This window comes from Nyctereutes procyonoides, unplaced genomic scaffold, assembly GCF_905146905.1.
Source record: "Nyctereutes procyonoides isolate TBG_1078 unplaced genomic scaffold, NYPRO_anot_genome, whole genome shotgun sequence".
In the NCBI taxonomy this organism is placed as follows: domain Eukaryota; kingdom Metazoa; phylum Chordata; class Mammalia; order Carnivora; family Canidae; genus Nyctereutes; species Nyctereutes procyonoides.
In genome coordinates this window covers 44,887,963-44,911,880 of record NW_026575024.1, presented here as the reverse complement: position 1 = coordinate 44,911,880, position 23,918 = coordinate 44,887,963, and the positions used below count along the sequence as shown (strand labels likewise).

Here is a 23,918-nt window from a genome sequence, read left to right as displayed (position 1 = left end):
AGCCTGTTCCTTCATCAGGGTGAGTCACTGGGAGTTCAGCCTGCACTCGAGAAGCTGGTTCAAGCTCCCACTGCCCAGGCCTTAGGCTGTGGTGACCATCTATACAACACATTATGAATCCATCAGAGGGCCACTTTTGACATCTTCAAACTCATTTTGTTTTTTTTTAAATTGCAGAGAGCAAGCCTAAAGAGAAATTCTGGAATAGAGCTGCCCAGTATCCCTTTCCAAGACAAAGGGCATGTTCTACATCCGTGCAATCCAGCACGGATGTGGCTCATGTGGCTGCTGGGTGCTTGAAATACAGCTAGTGGGACAGGGGAATGAAATTTCTATTTTTTCATTGTAATTAATTTAAATTTAAATTTAGATAGCCACATGCGGCTTATGGCTACTGCATTGGACAGCACAGCCTCAGGATGCCTCTGGTCTCGTGGTATAAAAAATCTGAGTATAATGAAAGGAGGAGGAAGAGGAAGGACCTGCCCTGGGAAATTCATGCATACTTTGATAAAGGAAAATAGAAAAATATTTCGATCACATGCATACTCCTGAAAGCTAATTAGAAAAGCATCATTTTCACCAACTTTTATTTATGAAGTTGGCCATTTTGGAAAGATAGTTTTAAAATATAGTGAGAAATGCTCAAATTACTTTTGCTCTTCCAGAGCAACAGATAATGAACTGATTGATGATGATCCACGTTCCCTGTGTTCCTGGGGAATTAGCATGATTTTCAAAATGACTAAAACACGTCTTTTAACTTTTGCATTGATAACTAGGAAGGGGAAAATGAGACATCATGCAGACTTCCCCAAGTGTTAATTCATAAAGTCATACATGCAGTGCTTCCATCCGCTGTCGAATTGTTCTGACGTTATCCTGTTATTGGAAGTGCATGATTCACCTTCTGAGGAAACAGAAGCCATACACAAAAGGGGAAGATTTGCTTTCTGCCCTGTGAAAGGCTGCCACACACAGGGGTCCTATTAAGACAGCTGGAAAGTTGCTTCAGCGTGTTACGCTTGTAAGTTTTATTGGTGACTGGTTTTTGATTACACATTTGAATGCGTGTGTTCCAGACTGCAGTTTTAATTAAAAGGCAATAGTCTTTTCTTTTTTAAATTGCACTGTGCGCACTCTCCGCTAGAGTCTCTTACTTATTAGCTCCTGTTTTCTCATGCTCTAGCCTATCCTGGCTTGAGACTCTAGTACCCCTTCACAGCATACCTTTCTGCCTTCCCTCTTCCCAGGGACATGCGTCTTTTTTTTTTTTTTTTAAGTGTACCAGCAATTCTCTCTTCAAGTGTCAATTAATTCTATAGGAGAGAGAAAAGAACATTCTATCCACTAACCTGGGAAGGGAAGATCCAGCACTGTCCCACAGCTGTCAGTGGAAAGAGATGTGTCCACAGTCAGTGCCTCTGTTTTTGTTTGGATCAACCTTAACGATCTTTTGCTGGGATTCTGTAACTATTGATGTACATTATATTTCAGGAATACTGGTGTTGGATGTAACTGAAGTCTAAGAGAATCTGAGGTCTCAATATCAGAATCTTCCTGTTAATTATGATTCATATTTAATTTCCTGGCTGGATGTTAACCGACTTTGTAGGGTACTTTTCTCCCCACTCATAAAAGTTATATAAGTGTATTCAAACCAAAGTGAACTGTGTCATTGTTATGCATGTCATTCCACATGTGCACTTGCTTCCTTGACTGGTGACCACAGCTATGAAGAGCGGGCTCTGTACCTCGAAGCAATAATTCAGAACCACCGAGAAATCATGACGTTTGAGGATTTCGCCGCCCAAGTCTTTTCTCCCTCGCCCAGCCCCTCCCTCAGCGGAATGGGTGAGTGTCTGCATTAGTCTGCCCTCCCGCGCTTAGGACGCACTCAAGCAGCAGATGTACACCTGTTTTTCACAGATAAATGCTTGCAAATTTAAGAAGAGCATTCTCCCTCTGAATCAACTAATGAATATCAAAAGAAATGATGACATTCATTTTAATTTGTTTTGTATCCGAGCTGTTCACTCAGTGCTTTTCTTCAGCTATCCTGTTAACCCCCGAATCTAGCAAGGTTAATGAACTTTTTCTCAGTAATGTGCTCTGGTTCATTCAGGAGTGTGGGTTTCTTGCTGAGCTGGGAATATGTTGTTTAAAAGCGATGCCCGAATCAGTGCTTACTTATCAAAAAAGTGTTCCTCACAGTCGAAGCCGTTGCTACTAATGCTAAATGGGGATTATGCTGCCGAGATACTCGGGTCAGGGATTAATGCAGGAGAAATGGAAGGACAGTGTCCCCTGGTCGTCATTACAGCAGAATGGCATGCACGCTTTCTCTCTGGAGTGGTCTGTGTCACACGCACAAGCTGCCGACCGGAGCAGCACCTGGCATGGAACCTGTTTAGCAACTGGCTTTCAGTCATTTTCATTTATTACGCCAATGGAAAATTTCAAAAATTTCCAAGAATGTCCCTGTTTTTTGGTTTTACTCTTTTTATATTTCTGATTTTTTTTTTAAAAAATGGTTACTACCACTTAAACTGATTATATGATTACTGTGGGGTTTTTTTTCCCCAAAGAATAGAATTACTTGTGAATTTCTGCATGTAATTACAGATTAATTGCCTTTCAGAAAGTAAATGGGATATTTAGTCAATGCATGTTGAAATTCTCAATGAGGGGCTTCCTCCTTCTTCCACCAGTGTAGACACAACTGTTAGCATGCTTAATGGATTTCTAACCTGTGTCAGTTGTCTCTGAACACCGCCTTACTTCTCCAATTCTGACTTGTTAACAAATATCTTACACCCAAAGTAAAAAAAATTAAATTCAGTGAAATAAATCACTTACAAATAAAATCAACCATGCATCATTGTTTAACACCACTGGCTTCAATCCTTGCCTCTCCGAGCTTTGTTGGGAGATAAGAGAGAGAGGCTCGCACTTGCACAGGGAGCCAGGAGCAGCAGGCAGAAGGCCTGAGAGATAAGCGAGCTGGCTGAGGTGCCGGGAGCCCATGTGATTTACATAATCACGCCTCTGCTTCCTGGTGAGGCGTCAAGAAACACAGGGATGGCCTCTATTGATCTTTGTTGAACTGGAATACTAAACAACATGAGAAAGCTTATAACTTAAAGCTTTGATTAATGTTTCTTACATTAAAAGAAGAACAGCTGTGAATTGAATTTTATACACTCTGCCAACATTCTATCGAAAACCAAAAAAAAAAAAAAACAGTTGTAAGGGAATTGAAGATTTCACACCACTCTGGCTAGAGGTTTAAAATCATTTCTAGTGTGTAGGTGAAAGAATATGAAGGATCTGTAGCAAAGCTAATTTTTTAAAGATCTCATTCAGTTCTTTCTCATCTTCATGAGGTACTGGGACTTAATTTTTCTATACAGGGTTTTGTGGGGTTTTTCTTTAACTCTTGAGAAAGCTTTCGATTTCTTAAAATTAGAAGAAATTAAATAACTAGATATTGACATTCCTTTGCTGTTATGCTCCTAAGGCTCCAGATTAAGATGTTCCTGAAACAAATATTGATGAACTTTGTTTTCTATGCATACTTTAGCATCTATATAAATTAATTTGATCTTTTCCAAAGATTTACTTAAATCAATTCAAATTAGGTAGTGTGTAGGTAACTTCTTAAGGGAGTCTCCAGAAGTGATTACGGTTTTCCAGGACCTGCTATTTGGAGGCAGTTGCTAACAGGCTTCTGTAAGAGCACCACATTTGCCAAAGTAACTTAGCAGTCACTGACAGCTCATGAGTGGGCGCTGGAACCCATACAAAGGGAACGTGAAACCAAAGATGAGCTATCAAGACAAATGCTGGTTCTTCCTCGTTATTAGCATCCGTATGACATTTCATAATGTTCAGGGCTTAGGACATTTGGTGTTGAGTGATAAAATTTTTGGTACACATATCACGCCAGTCCATGAGTGTGATTTTTAAGTCTGGGCACCATGTTCTCTATCACCACTTTGCCTGTATGCCCACAACTGAGATTAGGAAGGAACTAGATGTGACCTGAAATTTGGGGGCAGTGCAGTGGGGGCGGGGCATCTCCAGACCATACATAGATATGTTTCAGAAGCACATCTCCCCTCCTTCCCAGGCCAGTTTTGCTTGTGAGGAATCTCTGTCCCAGGTTGTCACCACATTTACAGATGAAAACAGTTTTCATTTATTCAGTGTTTTCAATTTTCTTGGGACAAGGACAGTCAGACCCAGATGAGCCAGCATACTGAAACTAAGAAACAGAGGTGGACTCTGCTCTTCCGAGCAGCAAGCCAACTGGAAAAATTGACCCTGAGCAGCTTAAGCCCCCACAGTGCACTCAGGACCCAATCAGACCATCTCGGCCAGCAGTGCCATCAAAGCGGGTCCTTGGGCTCCTGCTCCCATGCATATGCACAATCTGAGGAATTAGGGGCTCCCCGGTTTTCTTTGTATCCTCTCTGCAAGGGGCTTTGTCGTTAATGCAGAGGGAGAATAACCTGAACCCTGTATTCCTTGCACACTGTATTTGTAGCTGCAAGCCACCCTCATTGCTAGAGGGAAGGCCTATAATATAAGTCTTGGAATCCTACATGTAAAAAAGAAATTTGTTCAGTGAGAGGGGCTTATGCCCAAAGATGCTTCTCCTCAGACTCCCCCTGTCCCAGTGCTGTTGATGTCACCCAAGGAATCCATAGAGGGGCACACTGGCCAAGTACATGTGTTTCTCTTCATGATTCACTGTCAGCCACTGATGCAGATGGAGCATCTGCAGTGCGTAGGCTCATAGGTGGGTACTCAGCTTTTTAAAAGAGATTTAAATATATATCTCTATATATTTTCCCAATCAGAAAATGTTATTTTAAAATGCCACCTACCTCATACCTATTCCATCCACTGCGTATACTAGTAATACCCAGTGTATAATAGCTGTTTGAGCTGCCTGCCTCTTTCTTAGCACTGTAGTTGGTGTTCCTTTTCATCGCTTCCCTTTTGGCCAGCAACTTCTGAAAGGTAGCCAGTGTGAAAGTATTAGCTGTAGTTACACACACACGTGTGTGTAACATATGTGTGTTAACATATATATACACGTATATACATATATATGTTTATGCATGTATATAAATGCATTTAACACACACATACACTTACACATGTTGGGATGAGGGACTCAGCTTGTGTTTTCCTGCATGTTTCCAAGGAAGGGAGGCCGGCAGAGAGGACTTCAAAGGGTTAACTAGAGTGGGCACCCTCGACTGCTGGGCGGGACTGATGTAATCGCTGCAGCTCACAGCCAAGTGCATCTGTTCACCATGAGGTCATTCTTCTGCATGCTAATGATTTGGAAAATCAAGTCTAATGTTTGACATTATCAGAAAGGATATAAATAGTATAAATCTTTATTTTTTGGAAGCTGATCTTATAAACAAGAGGAGAAAAAGAGAAACTTTAGCTTGGACCTGAGATTTTTTTTTATCCCCAGAACTGCTTTAAAGGTTATGTCTGGACCCTAAAACCTTGGAGGAATCCACTTGTGTCTGCTGATAAATGAATCCCCAAATCACTATTACAGTCACAGCTAGCAATTTGGTAGTAGAGGACTACAGGTATGTCCAATTTAATATCTAATTTAAAGAATTTCCAAGTGCCTTAGTCAGGACCTCATAAAGATTGATTTTTTCCAAAGAATATCCCAAATCAAATTAAACGAGTTATCAGTATATGCAAATCAACTGTGTTTGCTGAACATGCCAACACTCTTTTGGGTTCCTTTCTACTTTAATATTGCTGTAGGGAGCCAGCAGAGGGAGCACAAATCTTTATTTGTGAGTCCTATACAAACATTTGATTTCTCCAAGATATGGTCAGAAATACTTCCTCTTTCATAATAGGCTAGATTGTAAAGTTCAGGATTTTTAAAAAGTGGGACGAAATTCTTCACTAGGCTCCACCAGATTCTGCCACTTTTAATGTAGGTCGTATTTGGAGCTTAACCCGTATTAGTCTGAGTTGGTCTGAGGTTGCTGCTGCCACCACGACTCTTGCACAAAACTGTAAGCTTTCATCAGTCACGCGCACAATGTGCACGGGTGTCCTCTTGGAAAGGATTATTATGCTCACCTACCCGATAGTAAAAGACTTTTGTTATTTTCTCCTACAACAAAATCGAATTAAATTCATAGAAACTATCAGAAGACTCTGCCTGGTGTCACTGGGTCATTCTGGTGACCCTCTTAGACTGTAGGTGTATTGGTCCCAAAGTGAATCTGGTGAGTAGATGCCACACGGACTGCTTGTGTAACTCAGCAACCCTTGGCTAGAGGAGTAAAGCTACACCCAGCTTCCACTTGCCGAACCCCAAACTACGCACACTGCTTACATGTGCCGGGATGTGGTAGGCTTGCCCTTCTGCACGCAGATCCCAGTGTGGCCAGTTTGCTGGTGGTCAGAAATCAGGTAATCCCTAGAAACTGCACCAGACAGACTCTTAACTACAGTCCCCAAAAGATGACATATTTTCCCCATTCACTGAGAGTGGTCATGTTACAGATTCATTTAGGCTCTTTCTTTGTCTCTCTCAGTCCTTCCCTTCCTTCCTCCTTCCCTTCCTCCCTCCACATTAAAGTGCTCTTCATAAGGTTTTGATTGATAGCCCTTCTTATATATTCACCGTCCCCATAAATTTGCTGAAACCAGCAAAGAACATTGTAAGATGTTAGAGGAAACTTCAGGAGATATCAAGCTGATCCCTTTCACTTTCATTTTGAGTTGGCTGAAGAGCCATAAAGGGACAACCAAAGGCCATGGGCAAGTTGGCAGTGGGGCCTTCACCCCTTGTTCCACGTTCTCTTTTCTTCCCAAAGTGGAGTCAGGTGGTAGTGACATCATCTAAGACTCAGATAATTACCACCATCCCCTACTTGGTAAGCTGTCACCAAAATTGGTGGTTAGTTACACTGGTCACAGAGTTCCTAACCAGCCACTTATAAGAGTTTTTCAATGTATAACACCCAATGTCACCTCTTTGAGAGAAGAGAAGCAATACTATATCGGTGTTTTTCAAACAAGGTAGAGACACAGCCAGAGGGAGAAGCAGGCTCCATGCAGGAAGCCCAAAGTGGGACTCGATCCCGGGTCTCCAGGATCACACCCTGGGCTGAAGGTGGCGTTAAACCACTGAGCCCCCTGGGCTGCCCCAAAAAGTCTTCTTAAGAGAAGAATGAAGTTTGGGAAAGTGATAGTGCTGAAAATATAAACCGCAGAAACTCAGATTACTGAACTATTAGTATATGATGCTGTGGTTATTGGTTAGTCAGGTGACCATTTATACCAGCACACTCGTGTCAATGTGCCAGTCTCTGGGGAAGCCTCATAGATGTGGCTACAAAACCCTTCCAGGAGTTCTCTCATTCCCCCTTCTAACCAACCAAATGGAACAGATGAGGGAACTAAAGCCCAGAATTACTCTGATTTCATGTAATGAACAAATGTGCATCAGAGGCTTCCACGTACCCTGGCTAGGTCAGGCCCCAAGGGTTCAGGCAAGCCACCCCAAGACCTAGAGGAGCTTCTGATATTCTGGGGGTGCTAGGAACACAGCCAGGACCCAAGCCCAGAGTCCATGCACCCACACACTACTGCCAAACCCTGGAATAAAGGCAGATGGCAGGAGCCATAGCAAACTTTTGACCCTTCATACACCATTGCCAGCATTTGCAAATCTTCCTCCCTCAGTATTTAATATAGACCAGGCTTGCCTTCTTTTGCTCTTCTTCCTCACATATCTCAAATCCCACTGTCTTCCTATCCTCTTTGCTCAATGCTGGCCAGAACCTTCCACCTGGCACCAGCCTCCCCAGCTGCTTTGGGGGCTCCTTGCAGGGAGGATGGGTTCTCCTGAGAAGGTTGGGTTCTGCAGCCAGATAGCCAGTGTCTTCTGTGTTCCAGCATGTGGCCTCAGCCAAGTTACCTTTCACTCTGTGGCTCAGCCTGATTCTGTAAAATAGGTCTTATAAGAACTTTCCTTAAAAGATACTTGTAAGGATTTGGCAAGTTAGTATGTGTAAAGAGATGAGCACAGTGCCTGGCACATAGGGACTCCTCAGCCAGTGTTTGCTGGGCTGTCACACTCACTGTGTCTGCCCACATTTTTCTACACTCCGTCCTCTGTAACCCTCTACCTCTTCCAGCCCATCTTCGACTTAGAACGTGTACATGCCTATTCTTCCTTTCTCGTCCTAGAATACACCACTTGCCTGCCAATTGGCCTGTCTCCTAGAAGGGGATCATGGCTACTACTGAGCCACCCAGGTGCCCTGGTATTGTGGGTTTTAAAGAGAATTCTTCATTGCCCTGTTTAGTACCAGATTTTTCTTCACACTTATTCATCTCTTTTTTTCCTCTTAAAATTCTTTTATTCTCCTCTGTGTCCACTCTGGGAGGAGGAAGAAATACGAGACAGCATTTGTTCCAATAGGAAATGATGGTACTACCTGTCCCACATTGCCATCTCTGAATTGGCCCCACCTTCCCTCACCCCTAAGACTGTGCTAAGCACCTTAAGGCAACACAAAGGCTCTGGAAGCTTCATTTTCAATATCTCCCCCTGCCCTTCTGGAGCTTGCAGTCTTGTTGGGGAAGAGCAGGTATTCATGAACCACTAAAACATGGCTACTTATTTGTAAGCCCACATTAGTTACCTCCAAACCGTCACCCCATATTAAAAAGACACAGTTCAAAGGAAGAAAGAAAGATACAGTGAGCCAATGGTTTGGGTCAGTTGGATTGAGATTTCCCTGAGCTGTGCTATCCACCTTGTGAGCCTGGAAGAGAACGGAAACTTACCTAATATGTATTAGATACACTCTAAGTCTCCTGCCAGTCAGTTTTTAACTTTGCCACATTGGCTAAGAATTAAGATGTCTGAGAACTGGAAGGCCATGGACAAGAAGCATAAAATGAGGGACAGTCCACGTAGGAAGAGCACAGAGGAAGAAATGACTCCTTTCAGAGCCTGTGTGGGGACCCTCCTGCTCCTGGAGCTGGTGCACAGGTTATGGGTGCTCACAGATTCCCAGAAAAAGAAGGGACCCAAGATTGTTCCTCCTAAAGTATTGACATCACATTTAAATTGTTCCTTTGGAAGAACTTGAAGATGCTGCCTTTTCTGTGAAATGCCACCTTCAGTTTACTTCTGATTTCTCAGTCCTGACAGGGTTTTAAATGCAAGTGGCATCTTCCTCCATGCCTAACTGCTAATTACAGTTCCCATGACACTTTTACAGTTGCCAAGAGATAGCCGGCAGGTACCAAGAATTTTTCTGAAACAATTTTTGGAAATGATTCTTAATTAAAGCTTATTCCAAATAACCTTGAGGATTTTTTTCAGAAGAACCCGGAACTTCCAGAGCTTCCGACCCCCTATGTGATGTTTCTTGTGAACCATAGCTATGACCCTCATGTTCTCCTGATTCTAGCAGGTAGAACAGGTGCAAACCACAGCCAGGAGTGTGGATTCCTGGAAAACTCCATGGTTTTGCTTGAATTTCTAATTAGCAACAACCAAACCAAAGCACAGGCCAAATGGAAGCTCTCTTATTAGCATTTAAGTCTGCTGGTGGAAAAAAGAAAGAATATTTTATACTGTCCTTTTCCAGAAGGATGTATGATGGTAACCAGGAAGTAAACCTCTACATAGCATAATAAACAGAAAAGCGGGTTGCTTTTCTTCAGTTAACCTTCAAAGGCCTTCAAAAGGCCAGTGGGGGGAAAAAACCCCTAAAAAATGGGAAACATGCCAGGCAACATTGGTAAAATAAAAAATAAATAAATAATAAAATAAAATAATAAAATATAAAATAAAACATATTTACAGCATTGATGTGGCCAAAATTAATTTCTCAGCACTTAAGAAACCTCAGAGCATCTCTGTAAAGAGTGCAAAGAGAGAAAGAAAAGGCAAAACTATTATTGACCACTTCAGGAACACAAGACAATAAAATCTCAGATGCAGAAAGGACGCATACACCTGCCTGTGTCCCCAGGTCAGGCCCCCTAGCCTCTCCCCTCTCCCTTCTCCCCTCCCCCCCCACTCCAGTGCTCAGCCGTTACCTGTGGGAGGGTCCCTTGGCCTACACAGTCACCCAACCTGTCTCTTCTCTCAAGCAGGGTCATCCAGTCTTGAGATTTCCTCCAGAGGAGAGCCGCTGCTGGTATTCCAGGACTTACATGGCAGGGTCCTGTTCCCCCACCCTGATATCATGCAAAACCACAGAGTGCAGGTTCTCTTGCCGTTACTGCCGAGATATGTCCGGGCAGACCCTGCAGCTGGTTCGCGTCCCAGAGTCCATGTATGGTAGTTAGGGAAACCCTGCGCTCTAGCTCTGTCCCCAGGGATCCAAGAAGCAGCTAGAGAAACAGCCTGGCTCCAGTTAACAGCAGAGCCCTGTGTAATATCTGGGCATGCAGCTTTCTGAGTCCAGGCTCTTCTGACCAGGGATGTTGGCCAGCCCAGCAACGTGAAGGCAAGAGCCCCAGAGGAAATGGATAACCACAGAGAAGAAAGGAAAAAGCCATAAAGGGAACTCTGCAGGCCACTAGGCTGACTCTGCTCTTTACTGCAATTACCCAAAGCTGGTGACTTGCTAGAATCCATATTTAGATATTAAAACTCAGTCCATCTCAAGTCCTGCAAGAATACACACACCTTTGGTACAGCCGAAGAAGATGGAAACTGTGGCTTCTGTCCTTGGATCATCACATGAGCCCCACAAGGGTTGGGCTTTCATTTCATAAACATTTACTGTGCACTAATAAGGAAGGTGCAGAAATGGGCAAAACAGCAGCCCTACCCTCCTTGAGACTTTGAGATGGATGAGAAAGATGCTGGGCTCCTGTCAGGAGCTGGGGGATGCCAAAAAGAAAAAGACGCAGGGAAGGAGAACCAGGAGAGTTACTGAGAAGCAACACTATAGTGAGGTGCCCTTTAAAATGGGTGTTGGGGGGATGCCTGGGTGGCTCAGCAGTTTAGCGCCTGCCTTCAGCCCAGGGTGTGATTCTGGAGTCCCAGGATTGAGTCCCGCATCAGGCTCCCTGCATGGAGCCTGCTTCTCCCTCTGCCTGTGTCTCTGCCTCTCTCTGTGTGTCTCTCATGAATAAATAAATAAAATCTTATAAAATAAAATAAAATAAAATAAAATAGGTGTTGGGGGAGCACCTGAGTGGCTCAGTCAATTAAGCATCTGCCTTCAGCTCAGGCCATGATCCCAGGGTCCTGGATGGAGCCCTGCATCAGGCTCCCAACTCAGCAGGGAGTCTGCTTCTCCCTCTGCCTCTGCCTCTGCCCCTCCCTGCACTCAGGCACATGCATGCTTGTGCTCACTCTCAAATAAGTAAAATCTTTGAAAAATAAAATGGGGGATGAGGAAGGCCTCACTGAGAAGGTGACATTTGAAGAGAGGCTTGAAGGAGGTTAAGGGAGTGAGCTATTTAGAATCTGGGGGGAAAGCACTTCAGGCAGAGGGAACAACCAGTGCAAAAGCCCTGAGGCTGGTGCTTTTCTGGCACATTTGAGGAACAGTGGGAGGCACAGCATGGTTAAGGTAGAGGGAGTGAGGAGGACGAGGGAAATCAGAACAGCCTCACAGGCCTAGGGAAAGACCGTGGCTGTTCCTCTAGCGAGCTGGGCAGCTCCTGGAGGGTGTTCAGCAGTGGGGTCACATGATGAGACTCTTAGTTAAAAAGATAACTGTCTCGGGAGGATATTCTAGGGGAAAGGCAGGAGGGAGACTAGATAATATTTTGTTCTCCATCTCTTCCCATCCCCTGCTACACAGCAGGCACGGAATACATGTTGACTAATGAATGAGCGTTGTGATGACCCAAGAGAAGTTCCACCTGAACGTTCCCCATGTCCAGGGACTAGAGGGGCCCCCAGTGCCACAGAATGCAGCCCCTAACTGGGACTGTACCAGTGAGGCGAGCGTGGGGACACCCCGTCCTTGTAGGGGAAGGTTTGCATGGTGGGAGAAAGGAAGTGAAAGCAGGTGGGGCAGAAATCTGACCTGCAGCCACATGTCCTCCCCCCCCCCAGACTCCCCCCGCCAGACTCCCACCAGGGTCGCACAGGCAGGCACCTGTGGGCTAGCATGAAGAATCATGGTAGATGACCATCCCTAGTACACAGAACACTGTTTGAAGAGGCATGAAAGGACTCATGATGATCCACAAGAGCTAGGATACGAGAGTAAGGTTCCTTGGCATTGTTTTGCCTGGAGGAAAAGAGTCTCTAGAGCAATCCATGAGTAGTAAAGCTCTTTACCTATGTGTAGAAATCATGTTCCTGCACCCTCCCCACAGCCAGCCTTCCACAAAGCAAGATTCATCTCTTTGGCAGTTTGGGAACTGAGGAGGGTTGGTTTTCTCATTATCAGTTGAGACCAGGGCTCAGGTGCTTAGCCAGATGAGACTCACTGCCCATCCGGAGAGGCCCCCTGGTTCTCGGTGCCTGCTTGTGGCAGGGGGGAGCCCTTCTATTGTGGCAAAGGCAAAATGCTCCTCCCCAAAGGTGGAAAGGACTACTCTATAGGACTTATGACCTCTGTAGTTTGTACAGTAGCAAATGCACATCCACTTAGACACAGATCACCGAGAAATGTAACTGAAAGTTAACCAAAGTGTTGCCTACCTTGGAAGGCAAGTGAAGCACCACAGAAAGAATTCACTCATAGAAAACATCTTAATTATGGAATAAAACTGCTTCCTTCATGTCTTCAGACAACAAGACAGTGAAACAACCAGACAGTTCCATTGCTTCTCTGATGCTTCCTCAGACAAATATCTTGAGCTCACTGTCTCCCCACAAGCCACCACAGGCATAACTGCCACCTTTTCTTGAGCAGTTGATTAGAGAATGTAGTCCTGAGTGGTACACAAAATCCTAGTGTGTCCTGTGGAGAAGTACACTGTAATCTCACCTGGCCACCCAAAGCCACTCCTGGGTGCTTATAGGACAAATGAACTCGAGTTAGGTTAAACCCAAGAGAACCTCAAAGGAAAGAGTAGTGTGTGGCCCAAAGGGCAGCCCCATTTTCTTCACTCTGAGGATGGCTGGAAGTTTGTGGTGTGACACTGGGAGAGTTGCTGCTGGCATCTGCTAACTTCCTAAGTGCCCCTGTCCCTCTGCTCCCTGGGTGCCCACAGGGGATTTGATTTTCCTCAGAACTTGTAGCCACTTCCGTCATGTCCCTTTTGGAAAGGAAGTAACAGCAGTGCTGCCCAGTCCACCTTCTATCCTTTTTTGCCATTTTTTCCAAACAGCATTAATGAGATATAATTCTCATATCATATAGTTCATCCATTTAAGGTATATAATTCGACGTTTTTCATATAGTCACAGGCATTTGCTAGGCAGATGTACAACCATCATCACAGTCTCATTTGAGAACTTTTTAATTCATCCTAACACAAAAACAAACCCATAAACACACAAGCAGTCAATTCCCACTCCCCACTCCCCCCACTTCCAGCCCCTGGCAACCATTAGTCTACTTTCCATCTATGTGGATCTGCCTATTCTGGACATTTCGTATAAGTGAGATCACACAGTCTGTGGTCTTTGGTGACTGGCTTCTTTTGCTCTGCATGTCCTCAGGTTCATCCATGTCGTAGCTGATATCTCCAGATCTTCCAGTGTAAGGGGAGACCGTATTCTGGTTGTCCGTTCCTCAGTTGATGAACATTCAGGCTATTCTTACTCTTGGCTATTAGAAATATTGCTGCTATAAACATGTCTGTACTGTTTTTGCTATTTTTTTGAGATGTGAATTCAGTCCAGTACCACGAACAGCCCTGTCATGGCTAAGCTCATGTCATGGTAACTGAGATCCTAGTGTTTGTGTTCTGTGAGTGAGATAGAAGGATGGTCTAAAGACCTCTGTCTCCATGAGGGCCTGACCAGAAAAATTGAAACCAAGATACTAATCTTAAATGTATAGCTTGATTCAATTTCACCATAGAGCCATATAAATACATTATAGTTGCGGAAGGGAAAGAGAAGAATGCCAGAAAACTTCATGAGCCTTCCACCTGCTTGCTTAGTCCCCCACACAGGTGCATATGCACGTGCAGGCCCACAGTACATGTACTCTCTCTGCCTGACTGCCTTTCGGTCCAGCTGTCCCAGCTTTCTGATTCAGAACCAAAGCTGACGGGCAAACCAACGACCAGAAAGAGGAAGCCCAGAGCCAGGGCCAGGGCCAGGACACAGCCACTGCTGCTGAGTTGGAAATACTGGAATCCATCCTTGGGCCATTTGGAAATGTTAATTAAGCTGGCTAATTCCCACTGGTCTTGAGTTGCCAGTGTTGAGTTGAGCATGTAGGCTTACCCCATCCCCGGCTGCACCTGTTCCCTTCCTCAGAGTCACTCCAAGGGGGCTGAATAGCTCAGACAGCTCTCTGATCTCCCGCTCTGTCCGCCTTCCTGCTGGGAGGATACTTAGTCCTCGCCTAAAGCTGGAACTGCAGTCCACTGTTTCTCTCTCTCAGCCATGCCAGCTCTCAAAATCATTCCCTTCCCTAATTATCTTGGACCAGTTAATCATTTTCCACACTGACTGTTCAGTAACAAGGACCCAGGGAGAAGCAGCCACTTTTCCTGTCTGACCCTGCCCAGTGTTATCCCAGGTGGCAGCCTTTCCTCAGAGATAAGAAGCTCCATTCAAACCCTTGCTCTTCTGCTCTCCCAGTGAGTCCTGCCAGAGCACACATGCCACGAAAAGACCTACTAGTTCTTGAACAGCCTCCACTAGGCAGCCCTGTGTGGAACACAATAGATATCCCATCAAGACTGTTGTTTCCAGGGTTTTGGTAAATTCTTGCTGACATCCGGAGCATTCAAGAAGCTGCACGAGACCCAAGAAGTAGGATGTCGTTTTCTAAACATGACTTCTGGATCCTCCGGGCTTCGGCTCTATGTCTGAGCCACTGAGTGGCTGTGGCCCGGCCCCTTGGTGTCGGCCTGACACTGGAGGGTTCTCACCAGAGGGGTCCCACTCTGCTGCTCTTAGACGTGAGCGGGGCTTATTCCCACATCCCAGCACCACTAACATGGAAGAAAAACTTTGAGTTTAATGGAAAGAAAGAAAAATTTTGAATTTAATGCACACATTAAACCCTACAACCCAATGTGGCTTGACCTCTTTTTCACTATCACCCACCCTGGAAGTCCCTAAGATATTTCACTTTCCTAATTTGTCATCTCCCGAAACACTCCAGAAATACTGTGTATCTATTTATTTACCATACCTATATCTGGGCTTTCTATGTATAAAAAATAAGATATTTTTGTCTCCCAAGGGGTGATATCACTCTGATATCAGAATGCATGTTGTAACTCCTCTACCAAAGCACCCCACAGGCAGGCGCTTCATCTGCTTTATTCACATCTGTAACCAAGAGCCTGGAACAGAACCTGGCACATCTCAGGTGCCCAGTTGATGAAAAGATGAAATAATTATGCTGTGTCTCTCCCCCACACCACTAAGCATCATGTGCCTCCTGTTCTCTCCCCCTGCCCCCATCTCCAAGCACCATGTGCTCTCTTCTGGTGCCTTCCAGCACTGCCCAGGCTAGTTGGTACCTCACCCCCAGGGATGTATCAGGAAGCTGACAGCCTACTCCTCTGTTCCAAGTGTGGGCCCCCACCCTTTGGTAGCACTGCCTGTGTGTCAAGGGCAAGTGACATTTGTGCCCCACGGAATAATTAAGGGCAGCCCCCAACTGTCTCTGTCTTTGCATCTCCTTAACTCACCCATGGACTGGCAGTTACTGAGACGTTCTATTTGGTCCACCACACCACACCAGGCTGCATCTGGGGATGCACTAGGGAGAAGAGCAGACCAGTCCTCATCAGCAATTACAAACAAGTCCTCCATTGTTAGCTGCGCCATCTGCTTTCTTGGTACGTCCAGCATAACCAGGGCTGAAGGGGCTGCAGGGAGGAGGCCAAGGAGCCCCTTCATGAAGAGGCCCTTTGCTCACACTGGAGAGGGTAGGTAGTATGGTGCCCTGAAAATCCAGGCCTCCCCAACTCAAGGAAGACAGACCCCCAGAGAGACGTTGTACATCTGCCATCTTCTATAAGAGGAAATGGGGCGCCACAGCACAGGGCATTGGGAGAAAACAAGAAATCTAGACCATCGTATTATCCAGGATCCATGAAAAACATTCTAGTCTGTTACCAACAGTCAACACAGTCACAAGCACTTCCTGTGGTGTAGAGCAGTATTGATGTACAGACATGGAGCAGGTAACAGTGGTTGAAAATCAAGGAAGACTGATTATCCGCAGTTACTTATCCTGAATTCCTAATACCAAATAATTCTGCAGAGGGGTGAATTTTCAGTAGATTGTAGAAGTGCACATTTCTTCCGGAGAGCCCAACTAAAGAACATGTCAGAGGGTCAGCAGACAGTCCAGGTTGACAACTGTGCCCATGCAGACAACAGTCCGTGTCACTGATGAATGTCCTTTGTCCGGATGTGATGGTCTAGTGACACTGAGTCCAGGAGTGCGGCAGGGGTTGGCATGAGGAGCTACGCCTAATGCAGAATGAGGTTGGGAATTTGCCAAGGGAAACCCACCTAAGGAGATAGGCTGTCCCTGGAGGGGCGAGGGGTCGAGAAAACCTGTCACAAAGTACGGACAACTCAGAGCCTCTCCCGAGGTCAGCATGACTGCTGAGGTCCTTCTGCTCTGTGAGGGAGGGTGAGCCTGCAGTCCGATTTCACCACGACAGGGTTTGCTTCTGGGCCGCCGTCTACACACAGCGTGCTACATGCTACTTCCCTGGGGACTGTCACATCACAGGTGACACTAGTACTGAATTAACATGCTGTGTACAACTCAGAAATCTACAAAACGAAGAGGCACATAAACTTGCACGCTTAGAGCCTGTCCAGTATTTTTTTCAGGTCATCCATTGAATTCCAAATAGACCAAATCAGCAAATATGGGAGAACAGGAAGAGGGTGTGGTGGTCAGAGCCGCCCGTGCCTATAGAGCTCCCAACAGCATCTACACAGCACATCCTAGGAACACTGCCATCCCTCTCATATCACGTGTATAAATGTGATGGCGGCTAGAATTCTCTCCTGCCAAGTAGAATTTTATTATTATTTGTTTTCCAAGTAGAATTTTAAGTGAACTTTCGGTTCGTAGTGCTCTGCAAAGCCCTGACAACACCCAGGCAGCCCAGGGATAAATGTATTGTTAGCACTGTGTTCATTATCAGGTTCAGCTGTGGGTGTGCTGGGCTTGTAGTCATTTGATTTTATGCTCTTTCCTTTCAGATTAAAATATGAAAAGTCCTCATTGCAATGTTGGAGCAAGGTAAGACTGGTGTTTTGGATTTGCCCAGCCACCCTGCTCTTGGGGAGCTGGATGTAAATTCCCTAACCAGCCTCCGTCCATGGTTAACGCCGTGCTGCAGTGTCCCCTCGAGTTCCTGCTGCCTCCTACCTTCTCTCCCGAGGGACCCTGCCCACACTCCTGCCCCTGCATGTCTGTGCTGCCCGGGGAAACCCAGCATCGCCTTTCTTCTGCCTGTGCACTCCGGGTGGAATCTGACACCAACACCTGCCATCCCGGAAAATGTCTTTGTCGCCCGCCCTTTTGTGTGCAGGGCCATGGGGCGCCAGTGGACCCAGGGCCGCCCCCTTTTTTGTTGCCCAAGCCAGGAGGAGCAGGATCTTGAGATGGGCCGATAAGATGTGGCACGTGCTGGGCCGGCCTTTGACCGCTCGCCTTAATGGGGGCCTCCAAGGCCTCAGTTCAGGGAGGGCAGGTTTTCTGGGGGGCCGCTGAATGGAACAGCTGGGGGAGTGCAGAGGGTAAAGAACCCGGGGATGGGCTACAGTTTAGGACTCAGAGGGCAGGTGTGACCTCCGTGGGCCTCTCCTTTCTGCCCTGGCTCTGGGGTCCAGGCCTGTCCCTATGCCACCTTGTGGCCCAGTGTGGCCCAGGCCGCACTGCCCCGTGGGCTCACAGGTGGAAGGGAGACCAGATGGCGATGATGTTAACAATAATAATACTGCAGGACACTAGTAAGCTGTCATTTATTAACCATGTCACCAAGAGGAACATGTAGTGCAGAGCCAGTCAGTTTCCAGTCTCAGGAAACATGCAGGTGGAATGGTAGTATATAGACTTTTGGGTTCATCCCAAACGTCACCCTCCTCCACCTGAAGGGCAGACAAGCAGCCACTGCCACAGCAAGCCGCCCCTCCAGCCCAGCTGCCCTTTCTTCTCCCTTGGCCACAGCTTTGGCCCCGTCCCAGAATGGTTCCAAACCGGTTCCACTTGCCAGGGTTCCCCAGAGGTACCATGCCCCGCCAGCCCGGGTGCTCATGTTGGGGGAAGTAGGGTGAGGCTATACAGTCCTCTTCAGAGCAGGGGGCCTCCTGTAGGAGTCTTGGTCTGTGGGGACCCCGTATCCATGTGTCCCCTCCTGCTACAGAATGGGAAGTGGGGCTTGAAGTGGGAAGACCGGCTTCCAGCAGGAGGAAAAGGCTGAACGAGTGGAGTGACTGCCGACAGCTTGCCAGTGGAATGATCTTCGTGGCCCGCCGGTCCATGCCCCAGCTGCCACCTCCCCATCCATCACAGAGTGCAGCGGGCACAGCAGGAGCCATCCCAGGCTGGGGATGTGCCGCGGGAAGTGGGGGACTGGAGGAACACAGAGGATGCTGCTGTGCAGGCTCCAGCCAAGGGGGGGGCCTTCCCTGTGCCCCCAGCGGTTGAGGTGGCTGCTTCGAGGTGCATGGGGCCACTTGGCTGCAGAGTTTCGTGCAGCTCCTCAGAGTCCACCACCTGCCTGCCTTCCCACTGTCCTCCCTCCAGCTGCCTGCCATCCTGCCCTGCTGCTGGAATGCAGTGTGCACCCCTCCTCTCCCTCCTTGCCTTCCCTCGCTGGGGGGGTTCAGTATTTCCTTTCTAATCTAGAATTACTCTTTCACTTATGTTCTGTCTTTGAACATCACTTTATCTCTTTGATTTGCCTGCTTTTTATTTTTTTCCTTCCTCTCTCCCAATCGATCTGATCACAATACTGAGTGGAGTGGTTCCTAGTGAGTAATGTGAAGTCTTAGACAATTTGAAGTGTAGGTATTTCAAAACAGAGCATTATCCAGGATTGAATCAGGCTTGTTCACCCCCACGTCCAGCTCTGAGGGGGCAGAGGGTGGGTGACCTTTTACCAATGCCGTCTCTGCCATGGAGAATGGTCTAGCTGTGCTGCCTTCGTCAAAAGCAGCCAGTTTTTAAAGATGAGACTAGCAGGAGAGAGCCTGGGACATTTCCTGTCTGGCCAGCCTATGGGGACCAGCAGGGCAAAGACGGTAGGGCTCCAGCAGCAGGTACCTGAGGGTGCTGAGACTGGGGACACGCTGGAGCAGGCTGTCTTCTCAGGTCCAAGCATGTTTGTGAGTATTGATTGCAGAGGTTCTTCCTAGAAACAATAAGGTAAGGTCAGAAAATGAGAAAAGATGTTGTCTGTGAGTAAGATGACTTACATAAATTAATTTCAAATGCCAATAATAATAAAAATTTCAAAAGCCTTGGAAGTGAAGTATGCTGGAAGGAAGATAGAAACCCTGTTTCTGAGGTTTGTTCAGAACCTGGAAGCTTGGGGTATAACACAGCCAGCTGAAAAATAGCTTATGGGGGAAGAGGGGTGATGAAACAAGCCTCTCCCTCGCAGCCTGGTCCCAGGGGAGAGTAGACTGTAGTAGCAACAGGGGCTGGGTATTGCAACAGGCATTCCTGGGTTCCTCTGAGCACCTCGCAGCAGCCCTGGGGAGGGGAGAAGTGCAGACGTGCACACTTTGGCTTTACTCCCTTTCCGTCCAGTGCTAAATAGCGCTCTGCTCATCTGCACTCATTCAGGCAAGCAATTTAGTTCTGACCCCTTTCTCAGATCCTTGGGGTGAATAATCGAGTTGTAACTCATCAGGTGAAATATCAGTATGTAAATACGTGTAAATAATAACACTGACAGGGATCCCCAAAGCTGTCCATCAAGTTTTATTTGCTTCTTCCTTGACTCTGAGCCATGCTGTTGCTTCATTCCCTTTACTTGCTCCTCTCCCCTTTACTGCAGTCAGATGCCTTTTCTCTTTATTCTTTTACTTGCGGATTGGATGGTAAGGCCAAGTGAATTTTGAAGATTCATAGTTTTATGCTGCAGTAAGGTCCAGAGCAAAAAAAAAAAAAAAAAGGAAGGTCCAGAGCAAAGACCTGGAGGAAAGGCATTCACATGTTGATTCATTCAGCAAACCTCTCTGCACTGTGACAAAGGGAGGTCACCAAAGCCTTTCTGGGAATGTGGTTCCCATCTCCTGCATGCCACAAATCCTTCTTGGATCTGTCCAAGAAGACCGATGTGTCCCCTGGTGCCGTGACTCGGCCTTTCTCTGCTTCCTCTGCAGGGCCTTGGCTGCCAGCCTGAGTGGCTACCTCACAGCGCCTCTTGGAAGGAGGAGATGAATGAGACTCCCCTCTGTTCCCACCCTCAACCCCCAAACACAGAGATTCCGGGAACATCCCTGCTCTGCTAGTGCCCTCAACATAGCTTCCTGCTAAACGGATTTCTGAAGTTAAAGGTGAACTCCACCAGAATGTCTTGGATTGGACTTTCTCTCCAGGCCATGTCATCTGACCCTAGAATCTCACACAACTTGGGCTTCCAAAGAGGAAGAGGGGAAAGTCACCAACAACCAGTGACAAACCCCCTCTCATGGGTGTTGATGTGGCTGCTCCAGGCAGGGATGGCAGAAGAAGATTGTGGGCTTTTGGGAGGGGATGGAGGGCAGCTGGTTTCTGTACCCCGCGTTGTTTATAAACCTAAGCAAGATTCACAGAAGAACCGACAAAAACAGTTGTTAAACTGAGGAATTTTCTCTGCATTGATTTCTTTAGTTCTTATGTTAGGATTTATGGTTTACTCAAAAATTTCATCATCATGGAAATTGGCTTTCCCTAGAGTTGTTTGCCCAGGAGAAGTTTTATCTGAGTTGCTGAGTGTTTTCCACCTGGTGCCTGATGCCCACTAACTGGGGAGAGGTTTTCCTGGCCATCCTGGAAGCCCTAGATGCCCCTGGAAACAGGGTCCTATCCCCGTGAAAGTCAGGAAGCTTCCAGGGCCCAGCTCAGCAGAGCGCCACGTCAACACGGGAGGTGCACACCAGCACAGGCCCTAGGCTGGGTCAGGCACCCCCGTGGTGTCCATCTGCCTCCAGAACCTTCTCCCTGCTCAGGGAGGGCCACGGCACAAATGGGGGCTTTCTAATTATTTGGCTCCAAAGAAGATATGTTGAGCCTGTTTAAAAAAAAAAAAAAAAAGATATGAAAAGCCCTACCTTCCATCTGTGCTTGCCCAGCATCCTTGCTGTGGGTCTGAGGGTGTCAGCAACAGAAAAATCATTTAGGAAGACCTGTTTGGCCCTCTGTGTCTCACCTCAGCCTGCAGCCTGTCTCTGGAGTAAGCCCGTGTTTCAGAGAATGGGGCAACCGCTAAGGACCCCAGAAACATCAGTCCATGCAAGGGTGCTTGCCCTCTACTGTCTGCCTCTCTGCTCTGTGCCCACTTGTGTGTTACCCCCAGGGGCTTTGGTCACCTCTGGTGAGTCTCCTGAGCCCCCTCAGCACATCAGAGTGGCTGTTTTCACTGACCAGCCAGTTCTTTCCATCATCCATTGGGTTGGTTTGGCTGGTACCTAACCCTTGCAGGAGAAATGAACAGATCGAAGAAGGAGCCAGGCCTGCTTCTGGAAACAAGTGAAGAAGGACTGAGAAATTCCTATTGCAAGGATACACCTAAGTTAGAATTTGTTTCTCAGCTTTATAGAGGACTGCAGGTAGGGCCAGAGGCCCAGGCTCACAGGCAGAGCAGCTTGGGAGCCACCCAAACCTCAGAGAAACAGAAGTAAGCCTCAGTCGCTTTGGGCTGTTCTGTAAAGGGGCCCAGTTGGTTTGCTCACTGGGGGCTTAATGGCACTAATGGGTGACTGAAAGTCACAGCATGTTCTATTGTGTCAGCAAATGCTGCAATTCTCATCTTCCCCACCCCTGCCCCACCTGCCCATCCCCACCTTTTTAATAATTTGGACTTTCTGGTCAGCACGGTTTGCCTCCTATCACTCATACTCCAGGCTGGTGTTCAGCTGCTTCACGGCATATTTACAAAGTGCCCAGACCTCATTCCTGCGGGGAGGGCATCACAGGTGCCTGGGCCCCAGAGTCCCAGGTAGGCTCTGCCAGAAAATAGCTTCAGAACATTTCATTTCCAGGCTCTAGAAATCCCTGATGCAGAATTCTTGGATTTAGATGAAGTGTCAAGACTTGGAAGTTGTACTGAACTCCCCTGGACTTAATTGTTGTGCTCCAGGATTCCATTTTATCTCCCAGACCCAGTCATTCTAACCTGCAAGTGGGAAGTTCAGTTGTAGACAGCAAATATCTAGACCCTCCTGTAACCCTATGGATTTTAACATCTCTAGGACCCCAGACTCCAGCCAGTGGTTTGGGTGCTGAGCTGCTTCAAGTCCACTGTCAGCAGTAGCATTGGTTTGGAATAGGGGAGCAGGGAATCTAGCAACCAGGTTTGCTTACAATCACATGGACCTGAGTCGTTCTTGTTATTTGGGGTGGAAAATTGAAATGATCAAGTTCTTTTTTTTTCCACTTAGAAAAGCAAATATTGTGCTTTTGCAATAAATGCCTTTCCAGCAAAATTATGGAGGGTCACTTATCCAGTGGGGACCCACCTGAGTCACAGTGCTGACTTGTCATATTAGTAGGTCAGCCATCTGGACTCGAAAGTGGCCCTGATCAGCCCCCAAAATGGGTAGGACTTGCCAGCTCCCGGGCAGGGCCAGGCCAGCATCCCCACTTCTCTACACACCCATTTCCATCCAAAGCAAAGTTGATGTTCCATAATGTCACTGAGAAGGTTTTTGTACTTTTAAAAAAACAAAATGATGACTTTTTTAAAATAGTAGAATCTGAAGTAGACAGTAGTGAGGAAATTTAGCTTGGATCAGTGACTGTCACAGTGTCTTCAAGCGGTCAAGGCTGCAGCCACTAAGAGCCACAGGGAGGAAGGAGATTTAAGCCTTGCCTTCACAAGAGGGGCTGACCAAACCCTCATCCTTACAAACAAGAGACCATGCAGATCCACAGACTGTGCAAATCACGTCTTCCTGACCTTCCTCCGGTGTGGCCACCTGCACTTCGCTTCCTGTTGTGTTTGTATCATCTGGAGGCTTAAGGGATCCTTTAAAACTTCCTGTGACGTCTTATATGTAACCGTGTCATGACTATATCTACTGAGGGGAAATGTCCACACACAGAGGGAAGTGCAACATGAAACAACCACTGTTCTAGCTGCACTCCGTATCTGTGTATGACATGCACAGTAAGTGAATGTTTTCTTATGGCTTCAGGTCTACAACATTTAGTACATGTAAATAAGGAAAAAGAATTGATACCTATGGTATATTAAGTTATAGTATGTCATTTATTTTTTTTTTTTGCTCTTATTTAATTTGCCTAATGCCCCACATCTGGGTTTAGGCCTCGGTGGGGTAAACCCCTCCATACAACCTACTTCTGCAGGTGTGTGTGCCACATCCAGAAAAGCACACAGCTACACTGCTGACTGCCGCTCGACTCTCCAGTTTACCCTCTTTTTCTCTTTCATTCTGATTTACTGTGATGACTTAATAAAGTAGAAACACAGCACTTATGTTTCCTTTGTTTTCATGATAGTTTCTGGGAAAATAAAGTTTACCCTGGCATCTAACAAAAGATAGCTTGCTTTTTTATCAGAATTGCTCAAAAGCATTT

At 46.6% G+C, this 23,918-nt stretch overlaps 1 protein-coding gene across 3 annotated transcripts in view; it reads left to right on the top strand.

Moving 5' to 3' along the window:
- RALGAPA2 (Ral GTPase activating protein catalytic subunit alpha 2) overlaps positions 1-23,813 on the top strand; it is a 316,059-nt gene extending 292,246 nt beyond the window's left edge. For 2 of the 3 annotated variants that reach the window (XM_055345537.1, XM_055345523.1), the window contains exons 38-39: positions 1,733-1,854; positions 5,498-5,922. In XM_055345537.1, the coding sequence (XP_055201512.1) occupies positions 1,733-1,854; positions 5,498-5,508 (133 nt within the window). In that variant the 3' untranslated portion in view covers positions 5,509-5,922. Of the gene's footprint in view, positions 1-1,732; positions 1,855-5,497; positions 5,923-17,365; positions 17,406-20,500 lie in introns of those variants that run through there. The other variant, XM_055345530.1, reaches the window with a different exon arrangement.
- The last annotated feature ends 105 nt before the right edge of the window (positions 23,814-23,918 follow it).